Here is a 19610-nt window from a genome sequence, read left to right as displayed (position 1 = left end):
AAAAGTGGGGAACATTTGTTGAAATATTAAATAATTGAATTGTATATCATGTAAGAGTACTCTCCCTTTATGCTTTTTAAACACTTTGCACCTGTTTATTCTCAAGTAGATAATCACATTTATCATTTGTTTTGTGGCATTATTACCTCTGTGTGGGCATATTTTCATGTAAACAATATTTTTTACATATCCATTTAATGAACATACTAACAGGTTGCAAAAGTGACTTCTAAATTTAGCCTCATACTAAAGTGACTGATGGTTAATGCCAGGGGGGAACCAACCGAACCATTTGTATACTTTGCCCACAGATTATCATTTATCTATTTACCTGCCTAGTAATTCAAAATATTTATAATATGAAATTTGTTTATGAAATAGATAGAACTGAGTGGATAAATGATGGAGGTATAGAATGAATGAGTGATGAATGTAGTATAGGATGAGTCTATAGTTTACATAATGAATGAGTGGATTACTGAATGAATAAACGATTTCAAAATAATTGAATGAATGGATGAAGAATGAATGGTTGATGAATGAACGAATGAATGAATGGTACATTGTACAATATTGTATGTTCAAATTCAAATTCATTTTATTCTGTTTTCACATATTGACATGATGTATAGAGAAAAACATATTTACAATATAATACAATTATAGAATGAGAGCCCTCTTGCACGAGGACATATTTGTTCGGACACCGATCCCAGGGTCCCAACCCTGGCAGTGGACTTTATGCATGGATGTCTGGGCAATAAAAGTATGTTGTACCCTAAAAAAAGGAATTGGCCGAGATGTTATTTGATGCGGAGCCCTGGCAGAATTAGCCGCGATGTCGTTTGATTCGGAGCCTTGGTTGGGAATTGGCCGAGATGTTATTTGATTCGGTGCCTTGGGGGAACTGGCCAAGATGTTCGATACTTGTCGATTAGTTGATATTCACATGACTAAAGCATCAAAGTTTTGTTTCACATTGTGTTGCTTTTTATTTAGTTATCATATCACTAATGACACTTAACGAATTCAATGTATATGGTATCACCACATTGAGTTGATGGTATCATCTAATGGTAGATGGGTGGTCGGGTGGCACAGTGGTAATGACCACACTTGCCTTTCACCTAGGCGGTCGGGGTTCGATACAAACTCTGTTTTATATCATGTACATTATTATTGGTCCTCGAATACCTACTGGCCCAAGTTCAGGCGAGAACTGCATTACATTAGAACAATGGTCTAGCTACAATACATGATACAGGACCTAAATATTAATTGTTCTGATATCAAATACCAGTCCAAAAGGGTAACGGGTCGTTTTGCGCTAAACCCCGTTCGCCTCGCTTGCAAGTAGAATTAATGCTGATAGTGACTTCAAGCGGTTTAAAGGCATACACAATTCATATAGCAAACCATATGTTATGCTAAATACGCCGAATATATGTAAAATGTTGACGTGTGTGCCAAATGAACAGTGACAAATCTGTAGAATTTATGAGCGGCCCATGGTTGATACAATAAGACACTTCACCAATAATTGTACGTCTACTTTTCTTCTGAGAGACACATTTATGACTAAACTAATTGATTATTTTGGCGTCCAAACTTGAAAATTTGTCGTAAGAGGATTTCGTCAAGACCCTTTTTAAGGGCAACCATGAAAAACTATATTTTGAAAATGAAACGATTCATCAGAGACCTATATAGGTCTCTGGATTCATCAAGAGTTCATATTAGTCTGTGCATTTTACCTCCGAAAAGCTGCAAACGTATACTTCAATATTGATAACTACATGTAAATATATGTCCATGAAATAAGAGACATTGTAGTTACGACTACCAAAACAACATAATTTCTTTCTAAATACTATTATTATATACATGTACTCTCATTTTTGAGGAATGAAGAATGATGATGATTTCATTTCAAAATATTAATAATTTTAGTGGTATAGTTGTAAATATAATTATGTAGAGAAAAAGTAAAATGGAATGCTTATTATCAATTTATGGAAAAGAAAGATCATGATGATGATGATGATGATGGTTATCAATTATCAATTTCATTTGATCCTTGGCTCCAAAGTGGGCGAAGAATATAAGTAAATCCGGAACAGCCCGTCCGTCCCGAATCTTCCGGTTCTGATTAGAGTTCACGCTTTTATTTATATCGTCCAATCAAAATAGATTATTCCGGCAACCGCGCCAAGTTCGCCCTTCTTAATTTAACCGTGAATGATATGTCAGCATTTACGATCTGCTAAACTCAGTTTTGTGTTGTGAAAAGGTGAGCTCTGTCATTATATTGTCAATTAATACAATACTTAAAGTTTTGCCATTTCTGAAACCAATCATTGCATCCTGTTTGCATGGTTTAACTTAGGCCTACTATTTCATGTTTATTTACATCGCGGCGGTGTGTGACGTTAGGCGGGCAATAACATATCGCACTTACATAAGTCAGTCAAGGCGGCTAACGGCATTAAGTTTATGAACTATATTGATATAGAAACCAGGCCAATATAGTATTCTTCAATATCACCAACTTATTTGAAGGCAATACATTAATTGCACTGTCGAATTATAAAGTGTATCTGACCACTGGAACCCCCCCCCCCCCCCTCCCCCACACACACATCGTATACTTTCCCAAATATAAATCAGACGTCGTTGACGTTTAACATTTTGACGAAGTTGTCTGGGTGCAAACAAGAACAAGAAGAAACTGGCAGATATACTTATGCGGAATCCCATATACAGCACGCAGGAATTCGGTTTGGGGATTTTTAATGACATGTATATCAGTATATATCACTTATCAAACAGCATAATTTTCAGAATATGTTTATGGATACTTCATTTATAGTGTTGTGAACTGATGTCATATATTACTCAAAATCCCGAGCCCCTGTGATACAGCAAAACAATTGTGTACTGTTTATGCGAACTAATTCATGTGAGCTCAACAAAATTAAGTTCAAGGTAATTATAATTAGTCCTGTATCTAAAACTTGCACCTTTTTATGTTTGCATTTCTACAGTATATCATAATCTACGAGTGTGCGATTAATTTTGTTTCAGTGGACTGCTTTGTCTAGATGGTCACTCTAAGCATGGCTACAAGGACCAGAAAGCGGCGCTGGCAATCTTCCCCCGACAAGAAATCTGCAAGGTTGATTGATAAATTAATACAGAATTTTCTGTTGATGTTTTAAAACGAAATGTTTAAAAGAAATTTTTTTTATGATCCTTGTTACCCTTGTAAATACTAGATACAATATACTGATCGACTAGACTAGAAAACTTCTCTTTAGCTCAATCTGCTGAATATATATATAAGACTGATAAGTCAGAGGCCCAAGGTTCAATCCCTAGCAGATGCATTGAAATAGATAAAATAATTCTCTCAGTTACATTGGTGCCCATGTAGGACAGTTTCTTTTCTGGAAAAGGAGTATGTATCCTTGATAAATAGTGCTAAACACTAGCCACAATATTAATGTTATTGATTAGAGAGAACTCTTCTTTGTCCAGATCATGATCATTTGAGTGTAAAACTAGTAAACACTAGGTCAGGTCACAGGCTCTATCAGAAGCATTAGAATTGACATGATTGATAATGACCAGGTTTTTATGCAAATTTTGTATATAGCGTGTCATCTTCAATTTATTGTCCTGTCACTTTGTCATTATCTGTTGTGAAAATTTGTTGCAGAAATTATTTTATGAAGTCTGTCTGGTTGCTGATGTTATGTTGAATCCTTTACCACTTTGAAAATTCTGAAGTACTTTTCACGATCTTTAAAAGCTTAATAATTTTTTTTTATCATTTGCAATTTGACAAATAACTGTTTACTGCTTTGTATGTTACCTTGTAGAGCAAGTCTGAATTTTTGTCAGCTAGAAAATACACCTCCCAGAAAACGAAGAGCAACAGCAATTGATGATTCACCTTCGATCACTGATGAAACATCAGACAATGAGTCTGAACCAACCGAGGAATCTTTTACCACCAAATCCTTCTATGGTGGTAGACAGAAGAAAAACTTCCCTAATTCACCAGGTAGAAGAAAGGCAGCTCAAAAGGTTCGGTCAAAACTCTCGGAGGATAATTCAGTCTCTGAAGATGATGTGATGACTTTCAAATCTAGTAACGAGGACAGCAGTCCCCATTCTGATGTCTCTATGGCTGTATTGAGGACCAGGTCAGACACCATATTATTTAATCTTTAAAACATACGGCAAATGAAAAGTGAGATTTTGAAAATATTTGTTTCCTTTGTCAGACTGCAAACGGCAGTCTAGACAACAGCATTTGAAAATGGGTTATTAGAGTGTTAAGCTGACAGCTGACAGATTGTTAAAAGTTGTACACATTTTCTAGGAACTTTTAACATGCTGCCAATGATGTAAATAAACAATAACAGATTTGCATATCACTTTTCAGCTTTCATGCAAAAAGATATTTATAAACATTATTAAATAAGATCAAGTTCTATTTGTCTGACGTGTGACGTTTTATTAATTTATCATGTAACAATGACCAGAGTCATCTGTAAATAAACACAAGTACAAATTATTAATGTTGACATGCAATGGACATTTACATAATTAAGAGTTAAAACGTCTCTATATACGTCTATATTGTCGCATAACAATACAACATACCTACGAGTCTCGCTGAATAAGCCAGATGTTATCTCACATCTCTTAGTAACCAAAACGGCACACTAATAAATTCCGGAATTAACTGATCGCTCAGTCTAAGGGCGATAATCCTCTAATTATCTCTCATGAAATCTATGTTACTTTAACTTCTTACATTTCATTTAAAAGCAAAATATATTGTACTGATTTTTTGTTACAGAAAAACATCAAATACCAATGGGAAAATCTTCCAGAAAACACAAGCAAAAACTACAACTGTGAAATCTCTTGCTGTCAATGAAACATCCAACACATGTAATACACCTCAAAATGGCAGGAAATTTTTCAAACACAAAAGTCCAGCTTCTGCTAGCAAGGTGGTTGGTAGCAGTGTCATTATTCGGAAAGGTTTCAACTTGAAATTTGTTCCTTCAAGGAATTCAAAAAGTGCTGGACTGATGAAAAAGAAGAAATCCAAGAAACTGGTAAAGGAATCCAAAATTAGTAAATCTGTTGAAGGCAAACTCTCAGAAACTTCGATAAATATAGACACACCAACAACGGATTCTGCCTGTCACAGTACTATGTCGGAAGTGTCGACTGCAGAACCAGAATGTCTGACATCTGTCCAGCCAGAACAGTTTGGGGCCTCAGAGGACCTGTTTCCAGATAGCTCTGACGTGTGCTCAGATGTGACAAAAGATAACGACAACTCTGCTTCAAACTGTTCTTCACTCGCCAGCAGTATGACTGACCTCACATCCGTAGTCTCTGGTCCAAGTCTACGCAACAGAGGAAAGGATCCAGTTACGGGAAAGACATTCTTCCCCATTTTTAATTCCTCTCAAAATTCACCAAGGTCATCGCCATTGCTAAGCCGGAGGTTTGTTTTTACTAAAATTGGTACAATTTTTGAATCTTTAGAAGCGCCAATGTCACCAGAAATTCTAGTTTTGAATAATAGTACATTTTGGATAATACAGCACTTACTATCAATTCTATTGATACCAAACATCATTGTGTTTTTTCATGTATTCTTGATTTTGTTGGACATTCAAGTCAGAATATCATATTAAATCAGACTTTACTATAAATCTGTACTTGATAGAAAAAAAATCTCTTAATTTTTTGCCAGTAAGTCCAACTTGCGTTCGTCACCGAGAGTGTCGCCACGACATCGTTTACGTCCTGACAAAGATACCCAGGAACAGATGATACTGGTAAGGTTAAGTTATAATTAAAGCTGGTTGAATTATCAATCTGGTGTTTGTAATTGCTAAATCTTAGGAATCTGTGAGATGTTTTCAGGACATGTGAAATGTGATTTTAAATTAAGCTTACACAGTTATTATATTCCATGAGAGATTGAAAAAAAACTCTGCAAATTTTCATGAATGTATGACAGGTAAATAGGGAAGTGTAGAAAACAGAATTTGTAATTTAATACTGGTCCATTTGTCATTGAAAAATAAGGAGGTTGTATTGGTTTGAATAGGATGCCGGCCAGAAGAAGTTTGGTGCGATCCAATGTGATGTCTGCAGTATGGTGTACACTCCAGGCGATCCGACGGACGATACCACTCACAACAAATTCCACCAGAGTCTTCTAACAGCACTCCGCTTCCCTGTAAGTCCCTTCATTCAACATTTTTTAACAAAGAATTGTTGGTAAAAGTGACATGCTTATGAATTGCATTCAAACTGTAAAAACTTATAAAATAGACTCGTGTTGTTCAAACATGTTTTTTTTTTTTTTTTTTTACCAAAAAATAAGGTTTGAAATTCCAGTAAAAGATATTAAAGCCTTAACTGTATAAGACGTTTTTCATGCTCTGGTAAAAACTTAATCCAAATAGTAAATCATAGCTTATAACACTAAAAAAGTCAATTCCTACTTATTAATTATTTTAAAAATGTGTAGAAGTGACAATGAAACTCTTGAATTTCACAACAAACAGTAATAGGTACTGATCTTGTATTTAATTGCATTTTTAGGGATGGAAGAAGGAGAGGGTAGTCCAAGAATATCCAGACCTAGGTAGCCGGATTATCATGGTCCTGCATGACGACCCCAAGTACGCTATCAAAAAGGTAAGACACCTGACTCGGCTCTCAAAAATATACAATCATCCATTTGATTACACGCCGTCATGACATGGAATTACCTCCCCTTGTTTTAAGAACTTGATCTGATGCAAGTTAAGTATTATGAAATTTAATTGTTACCCCTCTTATTTGTATACTCTAAATCGTTAATATATTCCGACTGAAGACCGATGTGTTACATTAACAAATAGCTATGATTCAAAGATTACACATATTTCTTGGCGCAAATATAACTCTTTTTAAGAAGGGATATAACAGATTACCTAAATGAGCATACCTTTTACACCTCAAACTTTTAATGAAATTGGGAGTATATGAAACAAAAGAGTTGAACATTTTCCTTAATCACAACTCTACCACATGTTTCCTTTTCATATTTTCAGACTTGTGTGTCAACGTAGTGTTATATGTTGAATGGAATAGGACACTGGCCTCTAATGGACCCTTAGTATCCTGCACATTTTATGTCTGCTCAATATTGTATAACCATAGATACATTTTTTAATTAAAATTGTATTTCATGACATTGCAGGTGGACGACATCAATAAGATCATGGGACAAGAACTGGGCTTTCCTGAGGCATCCCTTGCTTTTAAATATGGATACAAGGTAATGCTCTACACTGGGTATATGATATATTGGATGAGATTTGCTGGTAAATTTTGGTAGTTATACTGTCGTAAATCGCAAGTTTAATGTCATGGAGCAGAACTGGTAAGAAAAGTAGATTTTTAGGTCATCTGACCCAAAGGGTCAGGATGACATATAGTCATCATGCTTCGTCCGTCGTCCGCCGTGCATAAGCTTTTCATATTTCAAACTTTTTCTCAAGTTCTTAGTTCAAGTTAGTGGAATTAAGGCCCATGTCCCTCTTGTTGAGTCTAGAACTTACTGAGTTCCATTACCATATTTCGGTAACACATTGTTCATAACTGTGCTTGCATTAGCCATAAGCCATGTTGCCAATGGCTAATCTTAAGATGGTTTGGCTAAAGACAATTGCTATTTTCACTACATTTTTAGCCAATATAGCAAAGTACAATTAAGCATGTCATGTGTTTTGGCTAAAGTATATTCACAAAAATTAGCCAAATGACTAAGAAATTTTGTCCAATCGTTAGCACAGGTATTGATATGATTATGGTGCCTAACTCCATAGCATACATTGGCATATATCTCTCTTGTTTAGATTAACAAGCTTCAGTTAACAAAATGTTTTAAATTGAGATTTATATAGAAGGACTTGGTGGTTATGTAGTATAGGTATAGTTTGTATTCTCATTTGTAGTGATAGTAGGTGCCTTGGTAGATAAGTATATAAAATTATAAAGATGTATGGAAACTTCTTGCTTGTTTTATTTTTTCGAGATTTGATGTGTCATTGTATAATTAGTGCTTTTATTATATAGTAAATGAACATGTTTAATTCCTTCTGAACAGTGTAAGGTATGATCATTACATTTTTCAGGTGTTCTTGTATATCTCGGATGACAAAGCGATAGAGGGTTGCTGTGTAGCCGAGCAAGTCAGCCAGGTAAAAACCAAACCATTACACTTCTAATTGTTTTGTGTTGAACACATGTATATTGTACCTTGAACTAGCTCAACAGTTGGGAAGACCAACTTTCTGGAATTCAAAGATACCAGGGTTAAATTATGTTTCTGAACATTAACTCGGGTATATATAAGGTTGGTACCAAGGTATTGGAAAATAATTATTAGATTCACTGTTTGTATCTTTAGCATAATTTCAATGAAAAAGAGTTATGATTGAGATGTGTTTGTGATCCAGGGTTATGCTGTGATTGGAGACAGTCAGTCGAGTCAGACCTCTCAGCCTGGACATCGCCCATGGTGCTGTCAGTCTGAGCCACAGCCAGCCTTAGTAGGGATCAGCCGTATCTGGGTACACTGTCAGCAAAGACATAAGGGCATTGGTTCCAAACTGCTGGACTGTGTCAGGTGAGCAAATCTGTCCGTTTAATATCAGTTTTAATTGGTTTGACCAGTCCAACATGAGTTGTGTGTCTTTGTGATGTGATAATGCTCTCTGGAGACTTTCAGAATATCTATAACTGGTTGTTCTCCGGTCTTTACCCTGAAAATATTGCATTTAAAATTTGATCTGTCTGCCTCTTAACCCTAGAGCTGCTATCCCCGTAAAATTACGTTTTGCTGGTCGCGTGCTATCCCCGTAAAATTACGTTTTAGTCCCTCCATAGTGGAATCCCCGCCTGAAGTAATCAATTTTGTAAAAAATGATTAAAAATTACATAAAAAACTTACATTTGAAGTAAGTTTAGATTCCTATCTAAGTACGAACCATACAAGAAAACCAAACTCGTAATCACAAGTGAGAAATACGGTCGTTTGTTTGAGAAACATGGTATTTCCCCAAAACGGCGGTATTTTTAGCCCACAAAACGGGCGGCACAAAACGTCACCAAAAGCAGGGATGTGTATTCTAATTAATTACGTCATATCTCCGGGATTTCCGCGCTGAAAATGGCCGACACAGATGTGCAGATTTCCACACGTTTACACAGTATGTTACTCGTTCAGATGCGATTTTCATGCATCGTAAACAATTATCAATGTTCATTTGTTAGCTCACCTGCCCGAAGGGCAAGTGAGCTTATGCCGTGGCGCGGCGTCCGTCGTCCGTCCGTCGTCCGTCCGGCCGGCCGTCCGGCCGTCCGTCCGGCGTCAACTTTCCATTCAAGCAACTTCTTCTCAATAACCAAAAGGCCTAGAGACCTAATATTGGGCCTGTAGCATGCTGGGGTGAAGGGCTACCAAGTTTGTTCAAATGAATGACCTTGACCTTCATTCAAGGTCACAGGAGTCAAAAAGGCTAAAATCTTCAAACGACTTCTTCTCAACAACCAACAGTCCCAGGGAGTTGATATTGGGTCTGTAGCATGCTGGGGTAAAGGGCTACCAAGTTTGTTCAAATGAATGACCTTGACTTTCATTCAAGGTCACAGGAGTCAAAAAGGCTAAAAAAAAATTAGACGACTTCTTCTAAATAGCCAAAAGACCCAGGGACTTGATATTGGGTCTGTAGCATGCTGGGGTGAAGGGCTACCAAGTTTGTTCAAATGAATGACCTTGACCTTCATTCAAGGTCACAGGAGTCAAAAAGGCTAAAATCTTTAAACGACTTCTTCTCAATAACCAAGAGTCCCAGGGACTTGATATTGGGTCTGTAGCATGCTGGGGTGAAGGGCTACCAAGTTTGTTCAAATGAATGACCTTGACTTTCATTCAAGGTCACAGGAGTCAAAAAGGCTAAAATCTTTAAACGACTTCTTCTCAATAACCAAGAGTCCCAGGGAGTTGATATTGGGTCTGTAGCATGCTTGGGTGAAGGGCTACCAAGTTTGTTCAAATGAATGACCTTGACCTTCATTCAAGGTCACAGGAGTCAAAAAGGCTAAAATCTTCAAACGACTTCTTCTCAACAACCAACAGTCCCAGGGAGTTGATATTGGGTCTGTAGCATGCTGGGGTAAAGGGCTACCAAGTTTGTTCAAATGAATGACCTTGACTTTCATTCAAGGTCACAGGAGTCAAAAAGGCTAAAAAAAAATTAGACGACTTCTTCTAAATAGCCAAAAGACCCAGGGACTTGATATTGGGTCTGTAGCATGCTGGGGTGAAGGGCTACCAAGTTTGTTCAAATGAATGACCTTGACCTTCATTCAAGGTCACAGGAGTCAAAAAGGCTAAAATCTTTAAACGACTTCTTCTCAATAACCAAGAGTCCCAGGGACTTGATATTGGGTCTGTAGCATGCTGGGGTGAAGGGCTACCAAGTTTGTTCAAATGAATGACCTTGACTTTCATTCAAGGTCACAGGAGTCAAAAAGGCTAAAATCTTTAAACGACTTCTTCTCAATAACCAAGAGTCCCAGGGAGTTGATATTGGGTCTGTAGCATGCTCGGGTGAAGGGCTACCAAGTTTGTTCAAATGAATGACCTTGACTTTCATTCAAGGTCACAGGGGTCAAAAAGGCTAAAATCTTTAAACGACTTCTTCTCAATAACCAAGAGTCCCAGGGAGTTGATATTGGGTCTGTAGCATGCTGGGGTGAAGGGCTACCAAGTTTGTTCAAATGAATGACCTTGACCGTCATTCAAGGTCACAGGAGTCAAAAAGGCTAAAATCTTTAAACGACTTCTTCTCAATAACCAAGAGTCCCAGAGGCCTAATATTTGGCCTGTAGAATGCTGGGGTGAAGGGCTCCCAAGTTTGTTCAAATGAATGACCTTGACTTTCATTCAAGGTCACAGGAGTCAAAAAGGCTAAAATCTTTAAACGACTTCTTCTCAATAACCAAGAGTCTCAGGGAGTTGATATTGGGTCTGTAGCATGCTGGGGTGAAGGGCTACCAAGTTTGTTCAAATGAATGACCTTGACTTTCATTCAAGGTCACAGGAGTCAAAAAGGCTAAAATCTTTAAACGACTTCTTCTCAATAACCAAGAGTCCCAGAGACCTAATATTTGGCCTGTAGCATGCTGGGGTGAAGGGCTACCAAGTTTGTTCAAATGAATGACCTTGACCTTCATTCAAGGTCACAGGGGTCAAAAAGGCTAAAATCTTCAAACAACTTCTTCTCAATAACCAAGAGTCCCAGGGAGTTGATATTGGGTCTGTAGCATGCTGGGGTGAAGGGCTACCAAGTTTGTTCAAATGAATGACCTTGACCTTCATTCAAGGTCACGTCGATCAAGTATGCTTAAATCTTTAAATGACTTTTAGTGAAAAGCCAAAGTGCAGAGAGACATTATATTGGTCCTGTAGCATGCTTTCAAATAACTGCAGGATCCATATATGAAAAGATCACTGCATTGCAGGTGAGCGATTTGGGCCCATTGGGCCCTTGTTTCAAAATAATATATATATATATTCGTATTATGCTTAAAGCTGCGGAATCCCGCAGAATAACGATTTCTATGATAACTAATTGGATAAGCACGCAGTGATAATGACGTCACTGAAACTGCGGTGTCGACCCGAGGTCTGCACAGTTAGCTTGCATTTTGCGTTGTTCCATAATATCTATCGCGTTTTGAGACTATTAAATGTCTGAAACTCGAACACTAAAGCCTTATGTTGTATTTTATCATGAAAGAGCACGTAAATATGTCAAAGTGAATGTGTTTACTGCATTTATTTATGATCACTCTGTATATTCCTTTGTCGTATCGAATGTAAACAAACATGGCGGACAGCATTTTATCGGACGACTTGATCAATGTTTTACCGGAATTTCGAGATTTATTTGAGGAGATTTTTAACGACAACGATAGTGATGAGTTTGAGGGATACGAGATGGATGATGTTGAGGAGATTGACCAGCCTTTTGACGCCTTCGCAGAAGAAAATTGGAGACGTGGTAGACTGGCAGAGACGTCTACTTTCACTTTCACCGCAGACCCGGGAGTGACCCTGGAACAAAACCAACGGACTCACCTGGACTACTTCAAAGAGTTTGTTTCGGAAGACATTATTTCAACCATTGTTCAAGAAACCAACAGATATGCAGCTGATTTCCTAGCCAGTCATGGAACGCTTCCAGTCCATTCACGCCTTAGGAAATGGAGTCCAGTTAGCAACAACGAGATGAAGGCATTTCTTGGGATGATCATTGCTATGGGGCTAGTGACGCAGGCGAACATCCAAGATTACTGGTCTTCTGATCCTGTTGTGAGTACTCCATTTTTTGGGACTGTGATGTCTAGGGATCGATTTTTAAGCATCATGAGCTTCCTGCATCTCTCGGACAACAACATGGCTCTTCAGAGGGGGCAGGAGAACTATTCTCCACTACAAAAGCTTGGAAGTCCATATCAGAAGATTCTGGAGAACTTTGAGAGGGTGTATACACCACACCAGGAGTTGGCCATAGATGAGGGCATGATACCTTGGCGAGGGAATTTGCATTTCCGAGTTTATAGTCCAGACAAACCAACAAAATATGGCATAAAGGTTTACATGTTGTGTGACTCGGCAAATGGATATTGCTCAAGGCTAGAGCTGTTTACTGGGAGGGAGTGTCGACCTGTGCCCTCAGAATATGGAGTGACCTATGATTTGGTGATGCGTCTCATTCAACCCTACTTGAACAAAGGATATAAACTGTTCACTGACAATTATTTCACCAGTCCTCATTTGTACTATAACTTATACTTGAATGCTACATTAGCATGTGGAACTCTACGCAGTAACAGAAAAGGTGTTCCCAGGATGTTGAGGGAGACTCGTCCAATTGATGGGAATACAGTCACATTCAACAATGGAGTCTTGACCGCTGTTAAGTTTGCTGACAAGAAGGATGTGTACCTTCTTACAACTATTCATGAAGGTATGTTGATTGACACTTGTCAGATGAAATAAAACCTTTTTTTAAGTTATCAGGAAAGTGCTTAAAACAGAAAAAGCAGCATTTTCTTCCAGTTCTAAGAATATATTTTAATGAAATTTTTCCCTTAAAGTTTTTTTTTTATATGTAGTGTAAAGGATATACTTTTATTGCCTTTTAAATGTATTACCAAATGTATACACATACTGCTCAGTACATGTATGGATTGACAAAACAAACGTATATATTATTGATGAATATTTGGGTAGGCTTAGCACAGGTTATATTATCTTGAATATATTCATATTTTGAACTTGTTATACATTTATCAATATTACCTGATGCTTATTAACCATTAAAATTTTTTTTTACTTTATCAGGTAAAATGGTTCCGACAGGGAAGAGAGACTATGAGGGAAATGTTGTTTGGAAGCCAGATTGCGTGCTGGACTACAATAAATACATGGGGGCCGTCGACAGATGTGACCAAATGGTGACTTATGGATCCTTTCAACGGAAAACTTTGAAGTGGTGGAAGAAGGTAAATTGAATCAGATTAGAAATTTAACACTTATTTGTAAACATTTTTTAGATTAATGTATTGATTTCGAGTTCTAGCTTTTATACCTTATATTTTCAAAGTAGAGAACTGGCTATTCTGAAATTCTAGTGTGATCAGTGTTGGAAATTGCTGTACATTAGACACCTTTACAAATGTACATGTAGATATATATGCAGTAAATTTATTCTGGTATAATTTGTTCCTAATTTCTTTTCTTTTTTTCGAAGGTGTTCTTCCATACTCTTGGCCTGGCTGTTCTCAATGCCTACCACATCTACAAGCACAGAGAGGATCATCCTGTTCCTCATCGTTTATTTAGGAGGCAGCTTGTAGCTCAGCTTGTTGAAGACTCCGGAGTGACTGGTCCAGAAGCCTCAGGACGACGAAGAGCAGCCCCTGAAGTTCTGCAGCGTCTCAGTGCCAGACATTTCCCTTGCCACCTACCACCAACAGGGAAAAAGGTCCATGCCCAACGTCGGTGTATCGTTTGTGGTCCTGCTGAGGCAGATATCTTCAGGACACAGAACCCTGGTGTGAAGGTGCCAAACAGGACTGGACATGACACCAATTTTCAGTGTAAGCAATGCAAAGTTGCACTGTGTATCACACCATGTTTCGAGCTGTATCATACTGTGTCGGACTATACTTTGGCCTACAGAAGACACCATCATACTGCAGTCAGGAACCTTGGACAGGAGGAGTGATATATTGTACATGTATACACTAAACACCCAAACAACAGTGTCAGATATCGATGACGTTTGGCCTTGAAAGTAATCCTTTTCATCAGTGCTGCTATTATATATTACATAATGTAGTTATTTAAGAGGCGTAAAGATCTAGTGTTATTCATTTATAGCTATAATGTAAGTGTGAGATTTAACAATTCGCAAGTATGAGAGTGTATCTTTGTACCACAGCATCGTACATCTTGTTACAGAAACAACTTTTCAACATAGATGTATATTTAGAAATAATTATGTTAATTTATGAAGTTATTTAAGAGGTTATATACTGCATGGGGAAATGTCAAGGAATATGACCTAATGTTAAAGGGGCCTTAAGGCCTACTATTAATGTTAAGGTTTCATTTATGGAGGGCCATGTACTTCAGGTTTGTAATCAATTAGCTCCCTTGAATTTGCCATAGATTATCTCCCTTGAATATTTCCAATATTACTTTTAGTGTTTTCAACAATGAAAGAAGTGGCAAATTAAAGTTGTTTGTTGTTTTAATTTCATTCTATATTTGATTTGTTAAATTTTTGTCACTAAACTAAATCCTCAAAGGATGGCAGAATTTCATGAATTTGTCTCTGTTATTTTTTGTTTACATGATTACATTTTGATCAAGTGCTTATTTAAATGGTCAAATCCATTAAAAACATGTTAAAAACCTGAACTGTCACACACTCAGTGTGTTACAGGGATGCATCTGAATAATTTAAAACAATAAAAAAATTGGAGTATAAAAATAAGTTAAATCTCAAACAATTCAGCACTGGCAGGTACCAAGGATGAAACAATGCAGCAGCTCTAGGGTTAAACTAGAAGGCCCCAAGATGTGACATGATAAACACAGGCTTATTAGTTACCCACTGGGAACTTGGTCGGGAGGGAGACGGGTATATACTTTGTAGGGAGGGAGAGGGGTACATTTTTATGCTGTGTCTGTCCATCCATCTGTCTATCTTGTCCAGACTCTTGTCATTGGGACTTCATTTTTGGAGCACAGATTCACCTAGGAGAGGCAGTGTGTCATGTAATAGGTCAAGGTGACCTACATTTTGACCTTTGACTTATTTCAAAGGAAAAATTTGTCTTACTGTGTCTCCTGCAGTTCTTGTCACTGAAACTGCATACTTCGGACATGGGTTCACCTATATATGTAAGTCTGTATCAAATGTAGGTCACATTTCGACTATTGACCTATAAAAAAAGTTGCTTCTGCCTGATCTCCTGCACTATTTGGATTCACTTGAACTTCTGATATCACATACTAAAATTAGTGATATTTTTTTATTTTTTCATACTGAAATTCATCATCTTAGCATTCTTTGCATATATTTTCACATCTGGTGAGGGATTAATTAACTGCATTGTATTGTTTAAATGTATTGTTTGGTACACAGATTAAAATTGCCTTACCAATACTGTGTATTTGTTTGTTATAATGAGTCCATCATTTTAAAAATACATTAAGTATGATTCAGGAAACTAGAGGAAGTAATATTTAAGAATATTTGTAGATTGCAGGTGACAATAATTTGGCTTATCATTATGATGATAATGCTTGCATTAAATTCTTTTGTTGGTTCTTTTACCCTGGATTTAGATTGTAATAGAATTGGGGACAACATGAATTTTGATGCCCCCGCCATGAATTTTTTTGGGGGAGGGGGAGTATATAGTGGTACTCATCCCGATGTAAGTAAGTAGTAAGTAGTTAATCTCAGGAATCTGCTGATGCGAGCATTTATGTCTAATAGACATTTCTAGTTAATTTTTACAAAATGAATATAGCACTAGCTATAAGTAATTTATGTACATTATGGATACATCTGATAGCTCTCACTTACTTTCCTCTAGGCAATGGTTCGAGTATGGTGTTTTCATTGAGAAGAAGCAGATGGCATTCTCGGATCCGACACCGGATGGAAAACAGCTGGCAACTAAGTACACTGGAACACCAAACTTCCTTGTGTACAAGTACGGGTAGTCCTGCAGTTGTGGTCAAAGTGTAGTGGACACTGGTCAGTACCTAGTCAGTCCCAGTGATGTCAACCTTGAACTCTAGATAGGAAAGGAATTGAATGAAGTGTTTTGTTAATTAACAGTCATACTCGTTAACAATTTGACGTCGGGGAAGATATCCCATTTTAAAATGATTGACTTGTCAAGAAAATACGACCATATCAATAATCTGACCAGTCGTGAGGAGGATTTGTTGGCAGTTTTCATAGGAAGATATCCCATGTGACTGTGATTGACCTAGCGGGAAAAGACATTCTGTTTTAGGTATAACAGATAAATTTAGCTGGAATGTTGACTTGTTACATTGAAATATACTTTTGTTTGACCTGAATGTCTAATAGTATTGGTATGCTTCTGATATATATATTATTAGTGATATTTTACTTTAAGGTGCAAGGTTCATATGTCATACATGATGGTATCATAGTCAACTCATGATAAAGGGTTATATATATATATATTATGTCATCAAACCAAAAGCAAAAATCATAGACAAAATGAAATTACTTTACGTACATAGTGTTGCATTTTCCTGTTATCATGATCAGTATTTTAAACAAAGTAGTAAAAAAGACTTGTGCAATATTTATTAACCATATATGTTATCCAAATAAAGCAGTAATATTTCCACTTATATGTCCTACTTTCCTCTTGCACTTTCATCCAATTTTTTTTTTCTGCAGCTTACTATGTCCTCACCAGAAGGTGGTCAGTAGCATTTAGTGTTACCCTTCATCTCTATATCCAACCGTTCTGGGGGTTTTACCGATATTGTCATGAATTCACTGATAGCAATAGGGTTGCACCTTTTTTTGTAAAGTTAATAAGGAGTCAAGCATCAATTCTGTACAGGTACTTTAGACTCTTACTCATTAATGACACTATGATATGATGCTACAATTATTTCAATGATGACACAGATTGATGAGATCAGAATGTCGAAATAGGGAATTCGCGAATTCTGTGACAGTGCTAAAGTGATATATATATAATACAATTTATGTAATTTTTGTCGTGATTTTCTTTTTGACCTCCAAGGGGAAAGTCTAGATATTTCTATTGGTTTGGCAATATGGTGTCATTAATTCTATTAAAATCAAAAAATCAAAATGAGTTTTTGTTTGTTTTGAAAGAGTATATACTTTATAAAATTACTGCAAATATAACATATATGAGTACTCAGAAGTATTATGAATTCAGTTAATATTCTTGTACAGGTGTACGAGAAAATCATGATATCAGTGGTTCATAACACAGGAACTGACAATACATATTTTTTTATGTTTAAGGAGTCACTATGGATAACACAAAAGGACAATTTATAAATCTGGTCAGTAACAAAAACATCTGGTTCTGAGAACAACTAATGAACATATTTCTAGTTTGAAGATAATATTCGGATATTCCTAGTTTAATTTAAATGATAAATCAAACTTTATTTTATGTTGGCTTTTTGTGGTTTTGTTAATTGGTCCATCCTCTGATTGCTTGTTCTGTAGTTGTTCCTCTCGATCACAGGTGATAATGTGATAAGGTGTAGTTTTGAATTAAAGTTCAATAGATATGATTATTTTTGTTGGTTCGTGCCTTTGTTTTAAGGAATATGTAACTTATATATTAAGCGGTATGCTTATGTGTATCTTGAGATTCTGTGACAAGTGAAATTCAATATTAAGAAAATACCGTTTTTCCTCTTTTTTGTCAGGTTATGAATCTTCAGCAACAAAGTATTTTCTCTCATATTAACTTGTGTGTGTATATTGTAATGTTTTGACCTTTTATTATGATCCTAAGATTTACATATAGAGGTCAAGACTTGAAAATAAAGTTGTAGAATCATTAGGTGTTGTAGCTATATCAAATGAAACCTGATGAATAGAGGGGTCGTTATCTGGCTTGAGAATTTACTAAAACACTATCCTGAATCAAAACTGTTTAGTTTTCATTTATACTGGTGAATATGCTTCAGCAATTATTCCAGACTTGTCCACTTTTTGTTATGATTTAGGTTCATATATACCAGTTAATAAGATTTATTTTGAAGATATATTTGAAAGAGTACAAATTTGTTTAGAAAACTGGTTTCTATGTTTATGTTTGATTTCATAGGAAATGTTTACTATCATTTAGCAACTCCCTCTTGAAGTTTGTTTACTTATTTGTTTTACAAGGACTATGTCATGTTTTTATACCCCCGCAACGAAGTAAGGGGGGGAATACTGGAATCAGGTTGTCTGTCCGTCCGTCTGTCTTTTGACGCATTTTGTCCGGACAACTCCTCCTAAACCGAAGGGCCGATTTCAATTAAACTTCACACAAATATAGAGAACCATGTGTAGATGTGCATGCCACTTTCTTTTTCTCAAAATTATGGTTGCTATGGCAACTGGTCACTATATTACTGGTTTATCTTAGTTAGCCTCTAATTAAGAGTTCCAATTCACCATTGACTCATGTAGATTGCGGGGGTATTAGTCAGCCATCCTGGCGACAGTTCTAGTTTTGTTATGATTTCGCACAAGCTGGGTTGACCTCTCCATCACCAGTGGAATAGCTAATGATGTGATGGAGTAATGTATGTTGTTCAGTTGAAGACATCAACAATTACATGTTAAGTGGTCAGAGATTTGGATTCATTAATACTTGTAGTTTAATTTTAGAGTATAGCATTGTTGATTTCTTTCCTCATTTTAAAGTTGTTACATTAAATGGATCATGTAATAAATTTCCTTTATGTAATCGATAAATGATATTTGTCTTTTGTCAATGTTGCCGTTTGGGCATCTTCTCTAGCAAGGAATGTTTAAAGCTTCAAAGATTGTACAAAAGATCCACAATCAAATACAACTACATGAATATAGGATAGATTTGATCACATGGCCTGAAGGGCTGGTTAGGCTTTGCCTTGGCCTGGCATCAGTCTATCAACTTTTTAAGTCCGACACTTCACCTGAGACAAGTCTCAAGTGACCAACATATTCTAATCACCTTTTGTTAGTCGTGCATCTGTAAACAATTTACAAATTCGACTTCTTCCGAGAAACCCCTGTACCGATAAGAATGAAATTTAGCAGAAACATTTCATGGCGAAGGTTAACCAAAATTGTGAATTGTATGGTCCTCGGCCCCCAAGGTACTGAGGGGAGGGACCCAAAGGGGGTCAAATT

General features: G+C 36.7%; 2 protein-coding genes across 2 annotated transcripts; both read left to right on the top strand.

Moving 5' to 3' along the window:
- The first annotated feature begins 2236 nt into the window (after positions 1 to 2236).
- On the top strand, positions 2237 to 19186 carry LOC117318399 (N-acetyltransferase ESCO2-like). The gene is made up of 11 exons (XM_033873385.1): positions 2237 to 2290; positions 3085 to 3175; positions 3882 to 4208; positions 4871 to 5533; positions 5786 to 5870; positions 6146 to 6277; positions 6646 to 6741; positions 7289 to 7366; positions 8226 to 8291; positions 8550 to 8719; positions 16279 to 19186. The coding sequence occupies exons 2-11, from the start codon at positions 3102 to 3104 to the stop codon at positions 16406 to 16408; spliced, it is 1821 nt and encodes a 606-aa protein (XP_033729276.1). The 5' UTR covers positions 2237 to 2290; positions 3085 to 3101; the 3' UTR covers positions 16409 to 19186.
- On the top strand, positions 13371 to 14994 carry LOC117318400 (piggyBac transposable element-derived protein 4-like). The gene is made up of 2 exons (XM_033873386.1): positions 13371 to 13668; positions 13917 to 14994. Exons 1-2 carry the CDS (start codon positions 13513 to 13515, stop codon positions 14391 to 14393), a joined length of 633 nt encoding a protein of 210 aa, XP_033729277.1. The 5' UTR covers positions 13371 to 13512; the 3' UTR covers positions 14394 to 14994.
- Positions 19187 to 19610: the final 424 nt, after the last annotated feature.

Source organism: Pecten maximus, unplaced genomic scaffold (assembly GCF_902652985.1).
Source record: "Pecten maximus unplaced genomic scaffold, xPecMax1.1, whole genome shotgun sequence".
NCBI lineage: Eukaryota > Metazoa > Mollusca > Bivalvia > Pectinida > Pectinidae > Pecten > Pecten maximus.
The sequence above is the reverse complement of the archived record's forward strand: the minus strand, read 5'-3'. Positions and strand labels throughout refer to the sequence as shown.